The sequence below is a fragment of the Cebus imitator genome, unplaced genomic scaffold (genome assembly GCF_001604975.1).
Source record: "Cebus imitator isolate Cc_AM_T3 unplaced genomic scaffold, Cebus_imitator-1.0 Scaffold3, whole genome shotgun sequence".
NCBI lineage: Eukaryota > Metazoa > Chordata > Mammalia > Primates > Cebidae > Cebus > Cebus imitator.
In genome coordinates this window covers 10,101,884-10,128,800 of record NW_016107318.1, presented here as the reverse complement: position 1 = coordinate 10,128,800, position 26,917 = coordinate 10,101,884, and the positions used below count along the sequence as shown (strand labels likewise).

At 34.8% G+C, this 26,917-nt stretch overlaps 1 protein-coding gene across 1 annotated transcript in view; it reads right to left on the bottom strand.

Annotated features, from left to right (window-relative positions):
- NEGR1 (neuronal growth regulator 1) overlaps positions 1-26,917 on the bottom strand; it is a 909,650-nt gene that overhangs the window by 512,569 nt on the left and 370,164 nt on the right. The window contains exon 2 of the mRNA XM_017530454.2: positions 26,032-26,264. Coding sequence (XP_017385943.1) covers positions 26,032-26,264 — 233 coding nt within the window. The remainder of the gene's footprint in view (positions 1-26,031; positions 26,265-26,917) is intronic.

Here is a 26,917-nt window from a genome sequence, read left to right as displayed (position 1 = left end):
TGATTTAACAATATTTTGAATAATCTTTCTGACCTAGGAAGAGATACAAAGCTAGCAGAAATAAGATATATTTAAAACAGGGTCCACTTGTAACTGCTTTCCAAAGAAATGAAGCTACATGTGTTAAGAGGTTTAACACATTATCCTTATAGGTCAATAGGACAGGAACATTAAAATTCACTTATAATTTAGTAAAATGACATTTTAGAGGTGGTTAAACAGATTAATTGGGAGGTTGTTACGAAAAGAAAAATTAGGCTGGGAAAGCTCCAGTGCTTTAGTTTTCTATGTAAGCAAACTGAAGTCTAATGTAAACAGTAAAATACAATGTAAGTTAGCCAATCAGAAACTGCCAACTAATCTCTAATTAGGGACTTTTCCACCATATCATACCCAAATAAGGTAAATGGCTAGTTACAGCAAATTGAGAATTTCTTTACTTTGCTTCTGGATTCAGCTGATAAAGCCCTCTGCTCATGCTGCTAAAGCGGCGCCTCTGAAACTCTTCCAACTCTGGGTGCTGCCCGATTCCCGAACCTTTCTTTGTTCAAATAAACACTATCAAATTTAATTTGTCTAAAGTTTTTCTTTAAACAGGGTCAACTAGAAGTATATGTACCATTAATTCATTCACTTCATCAAAATAAGAACAATAAACAACAATAAAATATGGTATGAGGTGAAGTGTATAATTCACATCTGCTAACTTAGATTTCAGGAGGTGACTGGAGCTAAAACTAGTTGTTGGTTCTTTGCTGTACCTAGCACTTACCTAGCCAGAGCGGCAATTAGAAAAGACAGTCTTGAGGAAATCAGCTGGATTTCAGGAGACTCTTTCTTATTTTTACCTGTAGGATTTTCTCACTTTAATTGCCACTGTCACCAGTCAACTGGTTGACTTCAATTAACCCTCAGGAAAATATTATGAATTAACTATTTTGTCTTAGTTCTGCCACAGTGAGTCCTCTTCCCCTCTATCTATACTTAGCTTCATTTGGAAAAAAAAAAAAAGCAAAAAATGAATAACCATATTTACAAGATAAAATATCATTTCAAATTTAGCATGGGCTAAACTCGTGCTTCCAAGAGATAACTTGTTTAAAGATGTAAAAGTAATTTCTAGGTCTAGCCTCTGTGTCTATTACTGTATCTCCATAGGGGTTGTCTAGAAACTACATGGCACTGATTGAGGCACTGACTGAGAAACTACATGGCCAACTTAATGGGGTAATATAACTGCCCAAATCACTGAATGTAACCATTGCTGGAAACATCAAACAACTTACTTGGAACAGACATAAAATTATTAGAGAGAGAATTTGAAAAAGGCACCAGCTAAGTCCACATAGAATAGTCCCTGGGAAATGCAAATCAAAACCACAATGAAATACCATCTCACACCAATCAGGATGGCAATTATTGATAAGCAGAAAAACAACAGAGGCTGGTGAGGCTGTGGAGGAAAGGAAAGAGTAATATCTTGTTGGTGAAAATGTAAATTAGTTCAGCAACTGTGGAAAGCACTTTGGAAATTTCTCAAAACTAAAGAACTACATTCCACCCAGTAATCCTATTACTGGATTTCTATCCCAAAGAAAATAAATTGTACCAAAAAGATGCATGAACTTGTATGTTCACTGCAGCACTATTCATCATAGAAAAGACATGAAATCAACCTAGCTGCCCATCAATGGTGGACTGAATAAAGAAAATATGGTACATATACCCCCATGGAATACTACACAGCAATAAAAAAGAACGAAATCATGTCCTTTGCAGCAACATGAATGCAGCTAAAGGCCATTGTCCTAAGCACATTAACACAGGAACAGAAAACCAAATACTTCATATTCTCACTTACAAATGGAAGCTAAATATTTGGTACTCATGGACATAAAGATGGCAACAATAACCGCTGGGGTCTACTAGAGGTGGAAAGGAAGGAGGGAAGCAAGTGTTAAAAAACTAACTGTTGAGTACTATGCTCACTACCTGGATAACAAGATCGCTCATATCCCAAACCTTAGCATCACACAATAAATCCATATTAGAAGCTTGCACATGTACCTTATGAATGTAAAATAAAATTTGAAATTATTTTTTAAAAATGATATAAAATAAAACCATAATAAAATGCCACTACAAAAATAAAAAGAAAGAAAGAAAGAAAGAAATAGTCATTGGTTCTCTTCTATATAACATCTTTGAATCTTCTCCAGCACAGATTTCATTCTAATTTAATGCAAACATTTCCAAAAGTTTAATCACAATTACAAATCTGGATTATGGAAATGTTTGAATCCAAACATTAAACAAAATCTAACAAATGTTCTGTCATTTAAAGAACTTCAGACAAAGAGAAGAGTAGGAAAGGAAGAAACCTAAAATAAGCTAAACACTTCATGTGTTCTGGCAACACAGGCAGGATATTAGCACCTAAGATCTGAAACGTCAGAAAGTAGACCACTCATATCAAAAGATTCAAGAAAGGACCTCTGAGAGGAGAGGTCCTCTAACTGGGACAAAAACCATTTTAAACTTAGATTAACTTGACTCCTTCTGTTACTTGCTCTATGAGTTACCAAAGTCATTAGCTTCAGGTGGATCTTACTGTTCTTATCTGTAGACTGAGACCACCGATTGCTAAATGCTCTTCCATGTCTAAAATATATTTAAATATATACAGTCAATTGTTATAGTGTTACAATTTTTTAATAATTCAAAAAGCCATCTCAATCATTATTCCTCTCAATTCTAAACTAATTCCCATGTTATTTTTTGTTACCAATTAGATATTAAATAATTTGTAGACTATATTTTCTCTCTTAAATTCAGGAAAATGAGCTGACTTATTTTTCCCTTATCTCTTAAATATACATGTATTTTTAAATGGTGTCAAGTTTAACATTGTTGATAAAAGACAAATCATTTGAAACCACTCAGGTTTTTAAACACGCAATTCCCAATAGTATTAATTGAAGTGTAAGAACTCTAGCTGTTGAGATACTTGGACAAATCCCTTTGGATTGCTTGTGAGGCTTTCAAAACAATTAAGTCTTCGCTACAGTTCTCTGTGGGCACAATCCTAAAGATGAAAGATGCAATGGTCTGTTTACAAAGAGTTCTTTTAAGAGAAGGCATTGCTTCCTGCTGCCATGTAGCAGGGCATATCAGCAGGAGTCCACTTGAAATGGCTGGTGGTTTTTCTCTCATAAAGTGTTCCATGTATCAGACAACATAGGACGAGAAAAGAAACGTATGGAAAAACTGGGCATGATTCTGAAAATTTTATTTTATATTTCTTCAAAGATAAACCGTGGACTAAACATAGCCTTTTAATGTTTCTTGTGTTTGTTGAATGTGATTGCTTTGCTATTGTTTAGTTAATCTCGGCAAACCACTTCTAAATTCAAGAGAAATTTCTTCAATCCTGTTCTTTTTGTTCTGAGCGAAGACAGGATGATAACAGTGGCTGGCATTAGTGAGTAAATTTTATAACCAAAACTGACATCTCACTCAAGTACCGACAATTTAAGAGTAATGAATTGTCAGTTTTAACGGGAAAGGGGTTTTTATGTGATTTTAGAAGTCTTTTGAATATTTATTTTGTTCCACTTTACACAAATCTGTCTAAGATTTATCTTGTTACTACCAAATGTAAGTCTCTCTTGGCCAGATTTAGAAAATAAATTAGACTTTACAAACATTATGAAGACTGAATCAATATATTAATATTGAGGAGATGTTTGAAAGATTTATTAACCACAAAAGATAGCAAATATTACCTCAGAAATATTAAACATGTATAATCAAAGTCATCAATTATAGTTATGCATAGACTCTATAAATAGTATAGAGATTTACTTAAATATGCTACAGATTCAATCCAGTCTATCATATGATTATAGCTTGCAGAAAAAAAACAGCAAGAAATTAAAACTACAATTGACAGATTGAGTAAGATAGCACATCTTTTTGTGTGTGTGTTTTTTCCCTCATCACTGATTTTTAAAATAATGCCACAAATTTGGACATTAAACTCAGCCAAGTAATATTCAGTGAAGGTTTTCATTCAGTCAATATTTAATGAGCACATATTAGAGGCCAGAATACATGCTAGAAGTTGGTGATAAAGTTTCAATAAGGCATCATCTCAACCAATAAGAGACTTATAATCCAGTGTATAAATTTGTGAGCAAGCAGCTATTGTAAAAGTATGGACATTTAAAACTGGAAAGGATCTTGGTATAAACTGGTTTCAAAAATTTGCAGGTAAGGAAGTACCTGGTTACCTAATAAGTGCCAACAACCCTCAAAGACAGACCTGATTATTCTCATTTTACAGAGTAGCAAACTAACTCTGATTGATTACAAAACTCGATATTGTTCGCCAAAGATAACAATGCTCATCATGCTAGAGTAAAAATTTAAGCCCAGATACTTGATGTGAAAATCCATTCTATTTTTGTTTTACAGGCCTGCCTACCATTATTGTCAATTAATAAGTAACATTACATTCAAAGTTACATTTGTTTATCTGGCAAAATCTTAAGCTTTTAAAGTAGGTTGAGTGACCATATCTGAGGCTCTTCTAGAGCCTTAGGTTTTTGTTTTTGTTTCTGAGACAGGGTCTTACTCTGTTGCCCAGGCTGGAGTGCAGTTGGACAATTTTGGTTCACTGCAGCCTCGACTTCCCAGGCTCAGGTGATTCACCCAGGTGGTAGCTGGACACTACCAAGCCCAGCTAATTTTCATATTTTTTTGTAGAGGGTGGGTTTCACCAAGTTGCCCAGGCTGGTTTCAAACTCCTGAGTTCAAGCAATCCATCCACCTCAGCCTCTCAGAGTTCTAGGATTACAGACATGAACCACCAAGCCCAGCCTAGAACCTTAGATTTTAACCAGAATTTCCTGTAATACTTAAAAAAAAAAAAAAAAAAAAAGGGCTTGATCACCACTCTAGTGACAGAAATATTCTATTTGTTATTGAAATCACTGTCTAAATACAAGTCAACCAAACATTATACAGAATGAAATTAAGACAATATCCTAATTATTAAGCAATGATATTTCTTCAGCATATTTGATTAAAATGTATTTGAATGATAATATATTAACTGTATCGATGCTTAATTATCTTGGTATAAAAATAAAGCAATATGTAAGAATTTTGTATTGTGATTTTTATTAAAATATGACTAAATGTAGTATAGTGAAAAGAGCTCTGGTCAGGAATGAGATGACATCCATTTAAGACCTGGCTCTATTACCATCTTTTTATCTGCAGCAAAAACTCAACTACTCTGTATTTTAATTTTATTTTCTCAAAATGGGATTGATATACCTATTCATTCGTCCTGAAGGAGTTGTAAATAATGCAAAACACATTTAACTGTAGGTATGAATAAAGCTAAGGAATGGATTCTATGCCCCATGAGAGCAGGAGCTGTTTTGTGAACACCAATACCAGAAAGAATAGTGGCCAAGAAATACAAGATTGTTTTACTAAGGTTATATGAGTGTCAGTAGCAAAGTTGGAATTAGGATCTTAGTCTCTGAAGTGGTAATTTTCCACTACACTAGTGTTTCCAAAAATAAACAGGTATATTGAGAAAGAAATAAAGGGATGTTGTGTCAAGGAAGTTTGATAAAAGATTGAACAATAAGAAATGTAAAGCATAAACTTTATAATTAGTGTTTAACTTGAGCCTTGGATTTGGTACTTCTTATTGGTATCATTTTGCATAATTTGCTAGCCTACAATAATTTACCACCCCCACCCCCAATTTCTTCATTTGTTAAATACAGATGAGAGTCATAATTATAATTTGTTGCTTTTTGGGTTGACTAATATGTTCATGGGTATCAAGAATGTACACTGGTGTCTGGCCTGTAGTAATCACTCCAACAGCCATAGCATATATATTAGATGTCTGTGGCTGTTGTAACAAATATCAGATATTTTGTGGCCTAAAACAACAAAAAAAGTATTATCTTGCAATTCTGTATGTTAGAAGTCCAACTGGGCTAAGATCAAGGTGTGGGCAGGGCTATTTTCTTTTCTGTTGGAGAGAATGCACTTTCTTGTCTTTTCCAAATTGTAAAGGCTGCATACCTTCCTGCTGGTCTCTTCCTCCATCTTCAAAATTAGCAATAGGGAGTAAGTCGTTCTCACATCTCATAACTGTGATGTGTTTTTCTGTCTTTTTCTTCTACTTATAATAACTCTTGTTACTACATTTGGCATAACTAGTTAATAAAGGATAATGTCTCTATTTTCAGTTCAACTGATGAAAAACTTTCATTGCATCTGTAACCTTAAATCCCCTTCACCACGAAAGGTAGCACATTCATAGGTTATAGAAATTAGGATATGACATCTTTGAAGATAATTCTTCTATCTACTACAGCTATTTTGACAAAAGTCATTCTTAAAGAATCCTGTCTGCATTCATGATTCCTGTGTTTTAAAGGGGAGTATAGTATTCAGAGTTTCAAATTTTAATTTGAATCCCTTTTACTACAGATCGTTTTCCGGAACTTTTACTCCAAATAACATACTTGGAGCAATACAAGAATGATGTATTCTACTATATTCTCTCAAATATATTTGTTAATAAATGGACTGTTAAGAAAGGATGAATGGATAGATGTATGTGTGTGTATATATATGTGCGTGTATAAGTACAAATGTATATGTATTTATGTATATATACATTATATAAATTTCCTATTTGAATATGTTCATGCATTTTGTAATAATTTCAATTTAACTTTGTAAAATGATTTTATCTTTGACGTTTTTAGCACACATTTTAAATTGATGGACATATGCGATTCAGTGCAATTCTCTGAAGAAAATTCTTATCAGTTTGAGTAGGTTCAATGGTGCACAGTAGATTCTAGATTCATGTTATTTCTGGGTTCATATATTTATTAAAACATGGAAGCAATCCTTTTTTACATTACATTTTCTATCCTTATTTAATATAAACAAGACAAGAAAAGAAGTCTGCATAATGTCACTTCTAAGCCCGTATTTTGTGTGTGATGTTCCCACGTTCTTGTTTTTGGATTTCTCAGTCTTAGCAATTCCATTTTGAAGGACGAGGAAATATGTTAATACTGAAAGAAGACTCAATGCCAAATGATATGCCTTCATCAACTGATTAGAATTTTGTTTCTATTCATTTTACCCTGATTTAATTTCTAATTATTTTCTTTCTAGTTGTTCAGCACTTTCTAATCTTTTATAACAAAAGAATGGATGGCACATAGACACAAAAGAAAAAAAAAACAGAGCTGCCATTTCTGAATTCTATTATTTTACAGTCATTTCCACATGGTTGCAAACTCTAGTAACACAAAGTGTTTCCTCTGAAGAAAAGGAAAGAAAAAACAGTGATAACTAAGTATACTCCTTAGTGTGTACAAGGCAAACAATACTTTTCCCAGCATGTCTCTAATCCCTCAGTGGTATAAGCTTCTCTGTGAAGAGCTGATCACAATACCAACATTCTCTCCATTAACATAACAATTGCTAAATTTAAAACAAAGACATTCTAATTTGAACATATAACAAGATTGTGAGATATTTCTGGTCCTTGAGATCAGAGCTTATGGTCAACTTAGGATAGAATTCTGAGATGCTAAACCTGAACAGGAATTAACTCTTTCTTAGCCAACACATACCACTATCTTTATCTTAAGAAGACACTGGCAATGCACCTATGAGGACAGGAATAAATTATTTTCCTTACTTCATTGTCTGACTCATCTTGGGGCCAGCTTCACTACGGACAGATACAGACAGAATTTGTCCATCCTTTACTTCAACAATCAAAATGTAGGATTCTTATACTAATCCCTGATCAAACTTACCCTTTTTTTCCCCACATTTCACAGAAGAGGTAAATGAGGCACAAAGTTCTTCTGTAAGTGGATAAATTAACTGGAAATAATTCTAAGTACAGGTAATGAAAACCAGACACTTTAAAGTATTTCCACTCATTTGATCATCCCACTTTCCATATGATTTCGAGTTTGGTGCCATCTCTTGGTGTTTTCACTCCCATTTACCAGAAGTGGTGTAAGCTCCTTCTCTCTTTCCTAGAGGAATGTAGAGGTGTTGGTTTAGTCTTCTCATGGTTTATACAAAGCATCCAAGTACTACAGTATTCAGTCCTATGCAAATATATGGTTTTTCCTTGAGAATTATTTTTGCATAGCCTCCTGATGGGAGGATTGAGAATTACCACAGTTCATGTAGTCAGTCTTTCTCACTGTCTCTGTCTGTGTTTCTTTCTTGTTTGTGTCATAATATTAAAGAAGTTAGGAAAAAAAATTGCTTCTCTTTTCAGTGTTTCTGTATAGATACTCATGATGCCATCATTTTACTAAATCATTGCCTATTATTACCTATTTTAACTAGGTGGATTTCTTTGCTTTTGTGTTTTTATTTCTGCTATTGCTAATGACTACTATTTTGTTTACATAGACTTTTGGGATGCTATTAAAAAGCATCCTTTTGTTGAAACCAAAAGTTTTTCCAATTTGGGCCGCAATTAGTCTGTTAGAGTTAGAGGCTACACAATGAAGTCCCCCTTTTTTTTTTTTGAGATGGAGTCTTGCTCTGTCACCAGACTGGAGAGCAGTGGCATGATCTCGGCTCACTGCAATCTCTGCCTCCTGAGTTCAAACGATTCCTGCCTCAACCTCCCGCGTAGCTGGGACTACAGGCATGAATCACCATACCTGGCTAATTTTTTTGTATTTTAGTAGAGATAGAGTTTCACCATCAGGGTCTCAATCATCTGATCTCGTGATCCACCCGCCTTGGCCTCCCAAAGTGCTGGGATTACAGGCATAAGCCACTGTACCCGACCTGAAGTCTTTTTTTTTTAATGCTTTGTCACACTAGGAGATGATTGGACTAAAATAAAAATAAAAAAGTTAGCAAGAATTTCATTAATTCCAATAAACAAAGTGGTTAAGTGACATCTGAACATATTTAGATACAATAAGAAGCCTTTATGTCATTACAAAGTTGAAAAATGGCTTGGCATATGCATTTATCTATGTTGTGCTGTCATCACTAAAGAATGGAAAAAATAGAAAGTTGGAGAAATAGGCAGCTAATATTTACAACAATGTTGTTTGACATATCTATTAAATAAGAAGTTAGAGTGATAAATAAAAGGAGAAATTGAGGAGTGAAAACAAATAACTGACCTTTTCATCGGGTTCTGAACACACATATAAACCTCTTAAAAGATATTTATTATATATAATAATAACAGTGTCATTTATTGAGTACTGACTTTGTGTCCAGTTCCTAACACTTTTCATTTCTTAATTTTGAAGGTAATTCTATAATGTGGATTTCATTCTCCACAAAGCTTCCCATCAACTAAGAAGGGTCTCAATCCTGAGTTAAAAGAGCTCCTAAGCGGCAGAACCAAGGCCCAGATTCAACGAGTCTTACTCCAGCACTTTCATCCTTTCCAATGTGTATGCCTATGTAATACCATAAGTCAGGAGAAGCCATTTTCTCCACAGAACATGGTTCCATTAGTTGATTCATATCAGCTATAATAACATAAATTAATTCATTAAGATACCATATGTTGAGAAGTATAAATAAGCATATTATGTGCCCTCATGTGGTTTACCTTTTATTGAGAAACATAGATACTTTAAATAGTAACAGACTATGATAGGAGAGCAAAAAGAATGCTCAGAGGTGTTCAGAGAAGAAATGATTAATTCTATTTAGGAAAGAACAAATATACAGAGGTGTGACACATCAGGTTCTTTAAGGGAATGGCAAAATGTTCAGTATCCCCAGGGTAAGGTTGGGCAATAGAGAGAAGAGAGGGGCAGAAGGATTGTTGCTCTGGGGGAAATCTGGCAGTGGGGGTTTCCTGCCATTCTGACTACACTTCTTCATACAGAGATATCCTTAAATTCGTATCATTTATTTAAATGTTCATTTTATGCCACCTGATGTTTTGATGTATATTAATATTATAATTTTAAAAGTCAAATAAAATATAAAGCATTAAGTGAAAAGCAAGATGAAACCTTTCGGAAACAAAATGTCTTATGTTCTTCCTTACTAATCATCAGGATAGTAAGCAATAGACAATTTGACAGCAAAGTTCTACATAATATAAAGATCCTTAAAAAATACCTGTACATCATGAAATGCTGAAAATATAAGGAATATATGTAGAATAATGAGATCAAAACACCAAGCTGGGCACAGTGGCTCATGCCTGTAATTCCAGCAATTGGGGAGGCTGAGGTGGGTGGATCATCTGAGGTCAGGAGTTTGAAACTAGCCTGGCCAACATGGTGAAACCCTAACTCTACTAAAAAAAAAAAGTACAAAATATTAGCCAGGTGTGGTGGCGTGTGCCTATAATCCCAGATACTTGGGAAGCTGAGACAGGAGAATCCCTTGAACCTGGAAGGCGGAGGTTGCAGTGAGCTGAGATTGCACCATTGCACTTCATCCTGGGCAACAAGAGTGAAACACTGTCTCAAACACCAACAACAACAACAACAAAACCTAGAGATATTTCAATTCTGAGTGCACAGTACTCTAACTTATCATTAGACAGACTATTCCCAATAGAAGGCCTCATTTTTTAGTCAACTATACGAAATATTTTTATTCTGAGCTCAGCAACAGAAGTCCATGGGGCTGTGTGTGATGGCAATTTCTGATTATTTGATTGAAACTCTGGGTCTAGAAAAAACAGAAAGGCAGAGGTAGGTGTCACATTTTCTTCTCAGTGTTTCCTGTGTACGTATATGCCCTCTATAGCTCCATGTATGTCAATGCTCCTTGTTTTATGTAATAGAGAGAATAGAGGTCACACTCAGCACAGCAGCCTGTGCACTGGGTACCTATGGCTACTCATGAATATCACGTTATAGTGATGCTATGGAATGTTAAATACCTCAGTGGAACAAGGAGAGAGCTGGAAAATTATGGAACATATCAAATTAAACTGGTATGTTTAGTTATCTTTGAAGAGTAATATAACATTTTAATAACATGTATAACCACCCCCATTCTTTCAGAAGGTGATGAACTAGAAGTCTGACCTCTTCAATTGTCTTGAAGAAACAAATCAGAAGGTAAATTTGTTTCTGAAATATATAGCTTTCTATTTGATTAACTCCATATTTTAGGGTGTCAGTACATTCCATGAAGTCCCCGTGAATTTGAAGGGTCCAGAGATGAAAACATTCTCTCTCTTTTATCTTGATAAGGCCACACCAATTTTTTTAAACTACATGCAAATGCAAAAAGTAAGTCATGCATATTTTGGAGGCAGCCAAATTGAACAGCAAACGACTCTTCAAAAAGCACAAATTGAGTTAGTTTGCCTTTAAGAACGACCTCACTGCTGTGTGCTCTACTGCAAAGTTAAAAGAGGAACACATCATACTATCAAAGACAAGTGGGCTGTATGAACTGGGAGCTCAAAAGCCTTGCAGTAATTCCAACCACATGTCAAGTTTCAGAAAGTAGAACAGTTTCTCCTTTGGAGTTGGGTAACAAAAAAACACTCCAAGGTGTGCAAAGCTAGCAACTCTCCATGAGAGATGGATGAGCCATGCAACGGTTTCTGCTTTCAAATAATTGTTCAAATGGTCTGCAAGACATCTTCATTAGCTAAATAAATACCTTTGAGAGCAATTTTTTATTTGTTCAGAGCAGGCTTAAAGTAACTATTCCAGAAGTCTTTACTAGGTCAGAGGCTTCAAGGGTAAATTTATGTTACCTTGAAAACCACACACTGCTTTTTCGGTAAAATTCTCTTTTTAAACCAGAGTATGGTATGCTGTACTGAAAAACAAACAAACAAACAAACAAACAAGCAAACAAACAAAAAATCAAGTACGCTGAACCTAAAAACTGAGCTTTTTTTCTTTGTGTTGTTATCCTGACATTTCATTCTTGGTCACTGAAACCCCAATTCACTAATATACTCAAAGCATGATTCACTTCACATCATTTCATTGTTTGCCCAGAACAGATTGTATAACCGGCAAAGTTTGAAGGTCAAGTTTATCGATTAAAACCCACAGCAATGAAGTATCTATTAAGCCAGGGTAACTGATTCCCATGTGGCTTAATCCACATAGAATTTTTCCAGATAGAGTGATTTTGATAAAAATTGGCAGTGTTACGAGATTTCAACAAAACAAAAATATAACTAGATACAGTATTATTTTAAAATTACAGTGCTCACATTCACAATTTGAGTGAATACCTCCACCTCCCCATCTTCCTTCCATTTCTACAGGATCAGTATTAGTTCTCAGCTCTCACTCAAAGGTGGACTAATGCAATAATTTTCCAGCTGGATTAGCTTCCTCAAGTTTTTAACATCATAATCGATTTTTACTCAAATAAAACATCTATTATGCTGCTTCCATCTTCCTCCATAATCAAACCAAGCTGATCCAAAAAGATGCAGATGGGATCACCCATATACCAGATTTGTGATCCTGAACAATATTTGAAAATGACAGCCTCATAATGCTAGACAGTATTCAATGTGATAATTACTTAAATTCATCAGTTATACAACAGCATCTTTTGTGGATAAGTTGATAACAGATGTTAACAAATTCTCTATTAGCTAAACTTTTCTGTCTTCCTAATACAAACAGTCTTAGCATTTATTATTATTATTATTATTAGCATAAGGAACTTTGAGAACAGGATAAAAACTATAGTCACTCTTTCCAGGGGAGAAATATCAAAAAGTACCAAATTTTGCATGTACTCTCATTGGTTTTTTGGTTAGCGAATCCTTGAATTTAAAATCAAGTCTCCTTGATTTGGCCAATATAACAGCTATTTTAGGGTAAAACTGTTCCTCAGTAAACAAATAATAACCAAAAGTAATGCCACATTAGCCAAGGAAGCCTATGTCCAAGTTTGAGGAAAACTGTATTTAAAAATCTCAAACATATTTTGTCAATCTTATCACTATTTCACCATTTTTTCATATGTATAAGACTGTGTTTTAACCATTGCCAGCTGCAGAGGTGGTGGAACTGAATAACTTTGAAGTTTCCACATATGACGCTCATAACTGCTGCTTCCCCTGGCAGCTTCTTAATCTGGGGATGCTCCAACTGTGGCTCTCCAGGGCTCCCTGCTTAAGCTCTCTGCAGCTGCTCCTCTCAATATTGAATGGCTCCAGTCAGCAGTTGAGCTCAGCAATTATAGCCTCCTACAGCTGCTCCCCAGAGTCCTCCATTGCTTCCCATTGCTTCTTCCATGCTCAAACCACCTCCAAGACATCTTCATCTCTGAGGAGCTGTACATTTGAGCATCTCTTTGTCAGTACCACTTCTAAAGGCCATCTAATGACAATGCTCTGATTGGGCCATTACTCTCACCTGAAGAGCTTGTCCTTTTCCTACTCCTTCCCCACCTTTGTTATTCCATTTTATGGAATAAGACAATGTGAGTTTATACTTCTAGTTACTTATCCAGTACCTGCTGAGACTCGAGGTTGCTCCTCATTGAGCTCTGAATGACTTATGTACTCTAAGAGTAACTTCCAAGCAGTATACTATAGCTATCGCTTCCTGCCTTATAATTAAACCTCGAGCCTATCCACTACTTCACCCCAAAAGTTGGGTATGTTCCTCCAGAAAAAGAGGGCCTTCCTTATGTGCTCGACATATACATTTGTCCTAGCCCCCACCTAACGTTAGTTCCCTCATTTGCTACCAAGTTAGTATCCCCCAGCTGATAGGTAAGCTCCTTGAAAAGAAAGACTAATTTTTATTTGTAGATCTTTCTTGTTCAACACTTACAACAATACTTAGCACAATGCAAATGCTCAAAGAATGTGGCTAAGTTGCTTTAGTGTTAGTGTCCAAACTCTGTTAATTGGTTTACTGAAGAAGAGGCCCAAATTGCTCTTCTCTAGTTTCTCCACCCAGTACAGGTGCAGCTGTAAAAATCAAAGCTCAGAATACTTCTAGACAGCTTATAGCTCCCAGGGTAAATATACAATCACAGCTCTACAGCCTCTCTGTGGGTTATTTTTCTTAAAGTTTCAGTCTGTGTGGTAATGAAAGATTCCTATATTCACTCATGCCATTGTGTATTTGTAGCTCTAATATTCATTAAGGATGCAACTGAAATGTTAATGATAATTGCACCCAAAAAGCTAATAAAGAGAAGCCCAAGGCGCACATAAATGCCAGCATTTAATAATTATGCATATTTTTAGCTTTTCCCAAATTTATCTTACTTTCTAATAATTAGTTTAATAAATCTGAGATCCCAACATATGTGTAATTAATTTTAAAATTGTTTTTAAATTTGCTTTTGATATTCACGAATGAGACATATTTTTCCTAGAATATAAGGAAATAATTATCATTATATAAAATGGTTACCTACATAAAGGATAGAGCTTAAATGCTTGTCTTTTGGGAATATTTACGACTAAAAACCACTTGAAATTTTAAGAAAAAGATCTGTATCAGTCGGGATATAGTCAGGAAAATAGAAACCAATCTAGTACAGTTTACCCTTGAAGAATGCAGATTTAAACTTCAAAAGTCCAGGTACTCCTGGATTTTTCTTCCACATCTGCCACCAGAGATAGTAGGACTAACTCTTCTTTTTCTTCTGCTTCAGCCCACTCATTATGAAGATGAGGATAAAGAACTTTATGATGATCCACTTTTATTTAATGAATACTAAATACATTTCCTCTTCCTTATGATTTTCTTAACACCATTTCCCTTTAGTGTATTGGTATTATAAGAATACAGTATAGAATACATTTATGTTTTTAGATATACAGTATAAGAATACATATAGAATACCATCACATGGCTCATACATATACATATGTATTTTATAACACAAACTGTGTTAATTGACTATGTATGTTTTTGGTAAGGCTTCCAGTCAATAGTAGGCTATTAGTAAAGTTTCGAGTAAGTCAAAAGTTATATGCAGATTTCTAAGTGTGTAGGAGGTCAGTGTCTCTAACCCTCATGTTGTTCAAGGGTCAACTGTATTTCCAAAAAAGGTTGGTCTAATACAAAGAATTTTTTACATACGTGATGAAAGTCTATGAAGCCAAAACACATAAAAGAGAGGGCCTCAGAGATTTGTAACAAGAAGAAGTGACTAATAGTTTTGCAAGCAGGTCTCATTGCCAGAGCCCACAGGTCAGAGCTGTTCAATAGCAGCTGGGCTTATGACATGGGGACATGTGGCTTCCCAGTGTGAGCTGTGCCAGTAGGAAGATGGCTGTCCAGTGGAACCTGGAGCCAAGGAACTAAAAGGCTTTGCAGGAGACACTACCTGTGAGAATAAGAGAGAGGAAAATAGCCTGATTTCTCTCCTCCTCCTGTCTACAATCGCTCTCTTACTAGTGTCTCCCATTGAGTGAACCCTGCTGGAAACCAAAAAACATAGTTGGCTGGGGGTGCACTTGCTGGTGTGGAGGTAACACAGAGCATAGCAAGAGAGGTGCAGAGAATAGCTTTGAGATCAGATAGGCAAAAATTACTGCATAATATCTTTCCCATTAATCTTAGGTACTTTTTTCCAATCAGGGGTGATTTTTACCCCAGAGAACAAATAACTTCGGTGTCACAAACAGGGAATATGGCTAGTGTCCATATGTTGAGGCCAGGGCATCCTACACTTGTACAGCAATACTCTCTCTCTCACACACACACATACAAGTACACACACACACACACACACACACACACACACACACACACAATCTCTCTTTTTTTCTCTCTCCCTTGGCCCAAACTGTCAGTAATACTGAGGTTAAAAAACTTATTCTAGATGTATATAAAGGTATCTTTATTTTAGAGTGTGTATATGTATGAATGTGCATTGGGATGGTATTAGTTCTCCTATTGGCTGCCATAACAAATTACCACAAACTTAGTGGCTTGAAACAACACAAATGTAACTTACATATCTGTTAGGGTAGACATGTCTCACTCAGCAATACTCGAGGTGTTGGCAGAGCTGAATTCTCTTCTGGAGTTTCTGGAGGAGAATCCATTTTCTTGACTTTTCTGGCTTCTAGAGTGTTTCCACATCCCTTGGCTCAGGGTACCCCTCCTCTATCATTAAATCCAGCAATTGTAGGTTGAGTCCTTCCTACAGCACATCAGTCTGGTCTACATCAGCAGTCAGCTCCCTCCGACCATTCTTTTGCCTTCCTCTTCCACTTTTAAGAGCCCTTGTGATTTCACTGGGTCTGACTGGATAATCTAAGATAATAGATACTTTTTTTCTTGAGCCAGGGCCTTGTCCTGTCACCCAGGCTGGAGTGTAGTGGCACGATTACCCCTTACTATAGCCTCCACCTTCTGTGCCCAAGCAATCTTCCCACCTCAGCCTCCAAAGTAGCTGGGACCACAGGAGCTATTTTTAAAAATATTTTTGTAGAGATTGGGTCTCTCTGTATTGTCCAGGATGGTCTGAAGCAATACTCCTGCTTTGTTCTCCCAAAGTGCTGGGATTATAGGCTAGCCCTGTCTTAAGATCAGATTACATTTTTCCTTGTCACTTAACCTAACAAATTCATTGGTTCTGGAGATGAGGATGTAGTCACATTTGAAAACTATCATTTGGCCTACCACAAGGCATAATGAATGCATGTGGGGCATTTAGCAAAGTTATTTGCACATAGTTGGTATTGAATTAAAATGAGACTTCATAAGTCTTTATTGACTTAAACTGAAGTCATCTTGCATGCTCTTTTAAAAGGGACTTGCTTAAATGAACAAGTCCTAAGCACAGTGAATGACAACGTATCTCTCTATTCTCCACTAATAAATAGCCGCAAAATCTGTGCCTCCTGAAGTCTTCAATATCTCATTTTAAAAGGTGTCCATCCACCCATTTGTTCAAGTCAAAACCTAAAAGAATGATCAAAATACCTGAGATAAAATTTTAATTGTGCAACTGTGGGCTCTTTTTAAATGTTAAACTCTTGTTTGGGTTTGGCTAGAAATGTTTGGCTATAGCCTTGTAGCTAACTCTGTCCCATGTAAAGTATACTTTTTTCTCAAAATAACATTGCTAGGATAAAATGTTTTTTGTAGAATGCTGGTGTCTCATTTGCTATTTTTTACTACAACATGCATTCTCTATTCTGCACTTGTGAAAACATGGAAATTAGCAGAGGATAAGAATGTTTTGACCTCAAATAAAAATAAGCAATGCAAGTCATGAATGTCTAATTAGTCCTTTTAATTTATGTTTTTTCTTCTTATGTCAGCATTCGTGGTCTGAAAGATAGCATCAACATACTAAGTCACAGTTTCAGCCAAGCAACTGGCATAAAGCTAGGCAGAAAGAAATATGTGTCTTTATAAAAACAATAAAACTCTACTGTTTCTAACACTTGTCAGACGCTTTCCTTGTTAGGAGTTAAAAAAAAAAAAAATTTAAGACCTAGTCATCACTCTCATGAAGTTGACTTGAGATCTTACTTGGAGCACACAAATAGACTTAGGGAATTCATAAGCCTGCACTCACGTAAAGATGTATGTAGCATATTAAAGGTATGTGTGTTTTTCCAGAGACAGGGTCTACAAATCTCATCAGATTTTCAAATGGGTTCATGACCACAAAGTGTTTAAGAGATACTTGTCTAAATGCAAACCTACCAATGTGGGTTACAAAACTGACAACTTAGTGAAAGTGCATGGTCCATTTTTCCTGAGTCTTTCTACTACTCTTGCCAGATTACTAACCAGAAGATGCTGAAGGGGTGAGTGGTAAAGTATGGGGGAAGAGAGATATTGGAGCATAGCCTCACTCTGATTCTGCAAACTAAGCTTTGCCACCAGTTTTAATTGTGTCCATTTTCCTGCTGGTGCTACATATGATTGATCCTTATTTTCTACTACAGATCATACAATAAACAGTATTATTAGTAGATTCAAATTTTCTCCTGCTAAATTTTATCTTTGCTTTAAATAAAGGTTACAAGGAGTATTGTCATTTGGCATTTAACTAATGAAAACAGTAAACTCCTAATTGCCTTTATAGTGATGTCTTAATTATACACATGATTTGGGAACGAGAACAGAAATATTATTTTATAGATCAAATCCCATTACAGTGACTCCAAGAAGATAAGTTATTTCACCATACATAGATTTTATTTGCAGTGTTTTTTTTAACATAAATGGGCCAGCTAGAGGTTGGTAATCTTTCATTTATAGAGATTTTCATAGTGATAGTGTACATTGCACTGGGATTTGACATGTATTACTTACACAGTTATTTTCTTTGTTTTTTAAGAAAAAATGAATATACTCCTAGATAGGGAACAAATATAACCATACTGTATTGCACATGCAAAACTAAGAATTACCACCAAGAAAATGAAAATGTGATCAGTCTGAGCTCTGACACACTTATCAAACTCTGTGCTTCAGGAACTGTAATAAATATCCATTAATCATTAAAGGGACTTTTAAAGGCAGCAAATCTTGCTTAAAGGGATAATTACTTTAAATTATTTTCAAATTGTATTTTGGACTGTGTGTTACCAAAAACAGAAATACTGCCTTAGTCTCCAAATGAATAATACATAACATTCTTCTTCTTTTTGATATATCCTATTCCCAGATACATTTTTATGGAATACTTGCCAGTGTGATTCAAGTTTAAAACTTGAAAAAAAAGGATAAAGTAGGGCGACATTTCTCCTCATCAACACTGACCACAAGCTGTATAATTATTTGATGTTTGCCCCTCTTCTACCACCCACTCAACATATTACTCATGAGTAGATCCAAGGCACTGAAGTTGAACCTTCCTTGCTGGTATAATTTCCTAGTTAGCAAAGATGCTTATTTACATCCCAATAGTGCTCCCCCTTTCTGCTATGAACTCACAAAGTTCCTCATATAGAAAAAGAGAGAGAGAGAGAGGACTCAGATGGAAACTGACAATGTTCAGTGGCTATCAATATGATTTTTCTTTTGCTCTTCCCTACCTTTCATTGGCAAATAAAATTGAAAATGTTTAAGAAAATATTATCAACTTACTAATTCCCTTTGTGTATAGTAAGAAGTGCTTTATGGATCTTAGCAGTTTTGATGTATAGTATTGTTTTAATATCAGACCTTACATTAGGCAATATATAAAATTTCATATGATAATTTTGAAAATATGATCCATGTATATATGCAGAAAATCTTTTGGAAATAAAATACTATTTATTGAAATCTACCTTCTCTTTCTGCTACTTCTTTTATCCCAACTGCAGAAAAGTAATGTTTGATAATTCTAAATATTAGATTTTTTTTTAAAAAGTGTATTCTGGAAGACAAGCTTGTATTCAAACAAGAATTTTATTAAAAGTAGCTCAATTCACCTTATATCCTATAAATCTTAGTAGCTAAACCCATAATCTAATGAATGTCAATATATTCACAGAAAAGTGAGGTAATGAATTCCTAGAATCTGGTCTGATATACCGTGCCATGTAACCATAGCAATTCTAGTCAGAAGGGATTGCGTGAAAAGAAAGCTGAAAATGTCCACCTGAAACATGCAATAATTTTTTAAATTGTTATACAATATTTCATTGCCTAAAAAAGCTTACCCCACATAAGCACAGACGGTGGACCTGAGTTTTTCTGTGAAGGTATATTTGGGGAAATAATCTTGGATCTGAATTTGTCTGTGAAGGTATATTTGGGAAAATAATCTTAGATCTAAATTTATCTGTGAAGGTACATTTGGGAAAATAACCTTGATTCTGAATTTTTCTGTGAAGGTATATTTGGGGAGATAATCTTGCTAACATTCAGATAATCACACCTGAAAAACTTATTTTTCCCAAGTTTCCCAAATTAGGCATAACTATTCTAAATTGTTTAGATATCAGACCATTATCTCCGTAGTCCTCAACAGTACTGTTTCATATAATTCAACAGATTAAATATTTCCTACTGGATAAAGTACCCAGGGAATATAATGATAGTCCTGTCTAGGTGTAGGGGCTCATGTCGGTAATCTCAGCACTTAGGGAGGCTGGCTGAGGTGGGTAGATCACCTGAGCCTAGGCGTTAGAGACCAGCATGGGCAACATTAATTAATGAGGCATATCTTCCAAAATTCTAATAAGATCCAGACAATGACTGTTTCAACATCAGTAGCTCCATAAAACTTTTGTTAATGCCAAAAAATTTCTCTTTGGTTTCATTTTTTGACTTGTTGAAAAATTTGAAATTTTCACTGTTGCAGAACAATGGCTTGAACTGTCCTGTGTATGTAGTATTTGACCTGCTTTTTTCACCATTACTGTTTTTTTTTTTCTCCCTTTGGTCTTTTAGGGAAAGCAGGCCCATGTCCTCTAATGCTGTTTATGCCCATCAGCTCAAACTGGAACAGAGTGTGGTATTTTCTTTCAGTGTGTACCCCTTCAAGGCCTTAGTATTCATCAAAAGGATGGTAACATTAGACAAAGATGTGCTAATCTTTGCGGAATATAGCTTTATACCTGGCCACATATAGTGATTGCTCTCCAGATACTCATTGATAAGCATAACTTTGAAGTACCTGCAGCTGAATTACTATTCAATGATTAATTGGGATAAATAATATTTGTGGAGTTTTGCCTAAGAAGGATAGATTCTAAAATTTATTCATAGATTAAGGTGATAATAAAAAAGCTATCTCTCTGTTATTGAAACAGCATCTTGTTGAATTTGTTTTTAAATTTATTTATTTTTTTTACTTTCCTATACTTCAGGTTATATTTAAAGCTGTTATAAGTAAAAGCCTTTTGAATCAATGCTATGTGTACCAAAGAGATGTTCCTTATACCTCACAGTCATGTTCATAGATAGCTCACAGCAGCAATGCTGCTCTATTCTGAATAACAGGATCATAGAAAAATAAGTTTTAACCTATGAACTATGAAGTGAATAACTGACTCTGTTTCTTTCTACATATTGGCTTTCAAAAATCTTAGAACTAAAATTTTTGCCATGCTCTGAAAGTATATGGAAATCATATTACAAATTTTATGATCTATCCTCACCTCTGAATGCATCCTAATCTTCTCTTGTTTATTTTTTGCCTCCTATCTATCTTGGTGTTCTGAATACTTCTCTATAAGCCACTTCAAATCCTTTTTAACATAAAACAGAACATTAATAATAAATGATGTTTGAATGTCTTTTCACTTTATAAAGGCTTTCTCAAAACAATGACTAAGCAACAGGTAAGTGTTTGATATTGTCATAGTTTAGGATCTTTGTGAAATGGATTCAAACGAGATGGAATTTAGAATGCAGGATGATGATTAGGAAATATCCTTGTGGTCAGTACCTAGGGATGGAAGAAGAAGGAGATGGGTTTGAATACAGTAAGAAGTTGAGCTGCAGCTGAGTCTTGACAGTAGCCTCAGCTGCCCATAAGGAGTTCTGAACCTAAAATGGCCCAGCAAAGCTGTCCTACATTGGGCCAAAAGGAAATACTCCTTGCCTCAAGCCGTTATGGGGTGTTGGCTGCTCTAGGCAGGGCTTGACTTTGGCAAGGTGGCTCTCTGCAGCTGAAGCTATCCTCAAAAGGGTCCTGAATGTTGTCTTCTAACTACAAACCAGTATCTAGAGAAACAAGCCCACCCTTGATAAGGGAAGTATAGCACTCCAGCTATTACAAATATTGTAGGAGAGTTATATACCCTATGGAAATTACAATACCCTGGAGAAGTTACATACCTTTGAGAAGTTATTTTGATTATCCGGTTATGCGCTAGTCAAATCTCCTTCTACTCTGACCAGAGAAAACTTAGAATATCTTTCCTTGAAAGGGAATGATTGAGCTGTAAACATTTCTTATGTGTTTGTTCAATATACAATATCTATGAGTGTCTAATTTGTGCTACATACAACCTAGACCTTAAACATTATGGAGAATTCAAAGTGCAAACCGTATCTTAGTCCATTTTATGTTGTAATAACAGAATATCCCAGATTCAGTAATTTATAATGAACAGAAATTTGTGTGGCTCATATTTCTGGGGGCTGAGAAGTCCAAGGTCGTAGTGCCAGTGTCTTCCAAGGGACTTTGTGCTGCATCACCCCATGGCAGAAAACAGATAGACAAGAGCAAGAAAGCAAGAGGGGGCCAAACTCACTTTTATAACAAACCCATTCTCACAATAACTAATCCAATCCCATGACAACAATATTAACTCATGAGAGCGCTTACGAATAAATAACCACCTTTTATTTGACTGCACCTCAAACTTTGTTCCTTTCAGAATTGTTTCCAACACATGAACTTTGGGGGACACATTCTAATCATAGCACAATCCCTGACATGTATTCAAGTGGACAGTGCTCATATTTCATGTTTCTCATCTTTACAGTATTGTAATAGGGAGCTCTTGCTTCATAATAAGTCCTCCAGCTTCACACACTTCTATACTTATAAACAAAGAAATGTGTTCTCAGTAAATGTTGTATCACATAGTTCAAAACAGTGAATAACAGGTAATTTAATTTATCAATACCATGCTATATATAGGTAATGAAAATTTTATTTCATATTAAGTCTATTAGCCAATTTCTACGTTCTTAAAGTCAGACTCCAAATTATCACATTCTTCAAATTTCATGAGTACATAGATTACTCAGCTCTATTGAATAAAGAAAAATATAAAGAGAAATGAAATGTACTTGTGGAGTAGGAGTAACAGGAGCTAGATGTAAAAATTAGTTTGTGTGGTGCTTAATAAAAGTTATAAAATATTTTTATTTTTTGACTTAAATACTTTTTTCCTATTAAATCAAAGCAAATAATTGAAGTGAGATTTTTGTTACTGTTTTTAATTTGTTTTGTTTTTGTTTGTTTTATCACTTGTCTTTTCTTGACTAGTGTGGACCTCAAAGATTTTCTTGTCTATGTCCCTTTTAAAATGGGAAAGCTAGAGTTCAGGGAGACTTCATAATTGCCTACTTTATGCAGGACAATTCCAGACTAGAATCCAGGTTTTCCTATTCCTACTTTAGTGTTTTTCCTCCTCCATCGCTCCATTTATTTATATTAATAGCTCTAAGAAATTAATAGCATTAATAAATTTCTCAAAGTGTCTGTGTTGACAACATATCTCCTTTTTATCCCTTTTCAAAATGATTTTTTTTTTAAGTATTTCCCTGGAGTACATGCAACAACTGAAGATGAGCTTTGTTTTTACTAGTCAATGTATGTTTGACATCAGTGATTAATACAGTCTTCCCTCAGTTGCTAAGCTTCTTTATCTTGGTGAATAAAGGATTGACAGATTGTTAGGCAAAGAGCATATGCTTCGAAACTATGCTGATACCCCTGGGCATCAGACAACCTAAAAATTTAGAGACTGAAGAGGTGTATACATCAGCTTATTTTTGTTCATTGAAAAGAAATGTAGCTTATGTGGGGTTGACTTTTTATGACATTTATTTAGTACTTGAATTGACTGACAAGCCTATTAATGTATTCCCTGAACTTTATTAATGTAATTTGAAAACTGCCTTCATGTCAATCAACTTCTAATAAGTAATTACGTTCATAAATACTGTAAAATTACTAGCTTTTAATTTTGTCCAATCTTATGCTTTCCAACAGCAACATGGATTTTTTTTCTTTTTTCTAGGAGAATAAAATATTACACTGAAGGAATATTCAATAAGTACATTCCTAACTGCTCAAAAGTTTGCCAGCATCTAATGACCGGTAAAAAAGAGTACTACAGTAAGGTGTGTAGCAGATTTTAAAACTCAAACAATATTAAACAACCTATGTTTTATAAAGTTATTTTTAAAATCCTATGAGAATTAAGCATGTACCTATGTAGGTCTTAAATACCCATAGTCTGGGTATTTAAAATACAGGCCTAATATGGAACAAGACAGAATGTAATAAGGAAAATGGAATATATTTATTCTTCAGGAACATCATTTAAACCTACAAGTTTAAAATGTACAAGCAAAATGTCTGTATCTTAAGTAACTCAAACATATTATTGTTTTGAGTTAAAACTATATATAATATACACATATTATGTATAGTTTTTTCACATAATGAAAATCTTTTAGCGTCAAGTCAAAGGGCAGAGAACTGAACAAGAGAACAGGATTAGGCTTGAATAACATAAGAAATCCATTTTGTCTTATAATCTCATGTCAGTTTCTGAAGCTGGACTAACTCCCACCCTCTGGAGTCCCTGAATAATCTCTGAATAAAGATGGACTTTGGTGAAAAGGTTATTATATTCTTATATATCACTTTTAAATAATGAACATCTCTACAGTCTGCAATAATCTGTAAAGAAAAGAAAAATCATTGAGGAATTCCACTGACTTATTTTTCAAGTTATGCTTTCCTCCTTAAAGTTAATTGTTTAATTAAGAAGCTTAACCTTATCACAAAAGTTAAAATATTTACTGTACTAACAATTGAAGCTGTGTTTGAATTCAAGTTTACCTTGATGTAAGGGAAAAAGGTCAGTTAATAAGGTTATAGATTAATAATCTTTTTCAGACGTAAGCTATGCACCTAAATTAATTTTCAGCTTTGACTTATTGAAGGGTAAACTTAGAGACAGTACAACTGACTTGCTCACTCAACTTTCCTATTAGGAATAAAATATGCATGCTCTGGCACCACATTATCATATAATTTGTTGTTAATTTTATTTAGAAATATGGCAACATCATTTTCAGTTCCACAGTGCATATTTCCAAACAACCAACACATGATTAATCTATAAAACACAAGGAAATGATGTAAAAGGTCAAAAAATAAATGTTTTCCATTCTTCCAGCATAATAATTGCATTTTTCTTGAAAACCAATTGTATTATTGGGTACGTATGCTCTTACATTTTAGTATGCAAGATAAATAAAATAATTTGATGATTCTGTTTATATCTGGAGATTGAAAGCTAGCATGATTTATGATCTATTGAGAGTCAAGCAAATATAAACCATTGTTTACATATTTCTCAATTATTCTATATTTAAATAAAGAAATCTTAGAAGACTGCTACTTTTCATTGTGAATGGAATCAAAATAAACAGAAGCTGGATTGAGACAGAGTATCTGAATGCTTGGAGGACTGCATTTAAAGAGTTACTATGCATATATCAAAAAGTTATAATATTTTCAGGTATCTATTGTAAGTTTCAAATATTTATTTTAATGTATCAATCATGGGCTCCCAAAGATTTATTGAAGGGATGAGTCAAAGGAAGATACAAGGTGAATCATGTACAAATGTCATAATATGGTATTAGCGGATATTTCTTGATCTTTGTAAGTGGGGATTTCAATGCCTGTAATAGTCATTACACTTCTTAGTGGTTACAGTACTTGCATATATTTTTTTAAAGTTTGTATGTGTACGTGTCTGTGTGTGTGTTTCAATTCAAAGCCAGTCGAAAGACTTTTTCATTATGTCTGTATGACTCTTTTTTTTTTTTTTTTTTTTTTTTTTTTTTTTTTTTTTTTTTTTTTTTTTTTTTTTTTTTTTTGTCTTGCTTTGTTGCCCAGGCTAGAGTGCAGTGGTGTGATCTTGGTTCACTGCAACCTCTGCTTCCTGGGTTCAAGTGATTCCCCTGCCTCAGCCTCCCAAGTGGCTGAGATTACAGGTGCCTGCCACTGCTGTCAGCTAATTTTCGTATTTTTAGTAGAGACAGGGTTTCACCATGTTGGCCAGACTGGTCTCGAACTCCTGACCTCGTGATCCACCCACCTCGGCCTCCCAAAGTGCTAGAATTACAGGCATGAGCCACTGTGCCTGGTCTGTCACTATGACTCTTAATGACTTTCTGGTATCTAGGAATGTAAACCCATGAAAACAATGACAATCTACTTCAACAAATACTTCAGCATTGTTAATTGCTTCTTAGTCATTTTGATACCTAAATATTAAACATTGCTAAGCATAGTCTTTCACAATATAGTAGTTCTGAAAATACATACCTTGCACAGTTAGATGCACCTGCATTGTTCTGGGTGTATGTTGAGTCTGAACAGAACACGTGTATGGGCCATCATCTGTCACATCTACATTCTGTATCTGGAGGCTGTAGTCCCTTTTATTCAATGTTGAAATTGAAACTCGAGGATCCACTGACCACTTATCATTTCCCGCAAAAATAATACTTGACCGGTTCAGCCAGGCACCCTTTGAAGCTCCATCTTCCAAATAACACCTGCAAATTACAAGAGATGTAACACTATTAATCAAAATGAAAATGAGAGACAACATTATTTTGTTCTGAGTGTTATTTTCTTTTACAGAATAATAGCACAGCATCAAATACAAACTTCAGACATTAACTCAGGAAACATGAACATACTGATGCATCTTCCATTCCTAATGCAAATGTGAAACAATATTTTCATACAGTTTTTTTTAAAAGTATGTATTTGTGTGTGTGTGTGTGTGTGTGTGTGTGTGTGTGTGTTTCAACTAAAAGTTAGTCAAACGTCTTTTTCATTCTGTTTGGATGACAAATCTAAATAAAGTTAAATTAGTTTAAACAATTTTCTATATTAAAGCCTATTTCTTTGTTTGAAATTATGAGAAGCAAGGAAGGTCTATGATTTAGACTGACCTGACCCAATCTGATACTGAATATAATGTACCAGATGCAGAAGTTATAGAACCATAGAAGTTTATTTATTTATTTATTTACTTATTTATTTCTTTTGAGACAGGATCTTACTCTGTTGTTCAAGCTGGAATGCAGTGACATAATCTTGGCTCAATACAACCTCCATCTGTCCGGTACAAGCAATTCTCCTGCCTTAGCCTCCATGGTAGTTGGGATTACAGGTGCCTGCCATTGTGCCTGGATAATTT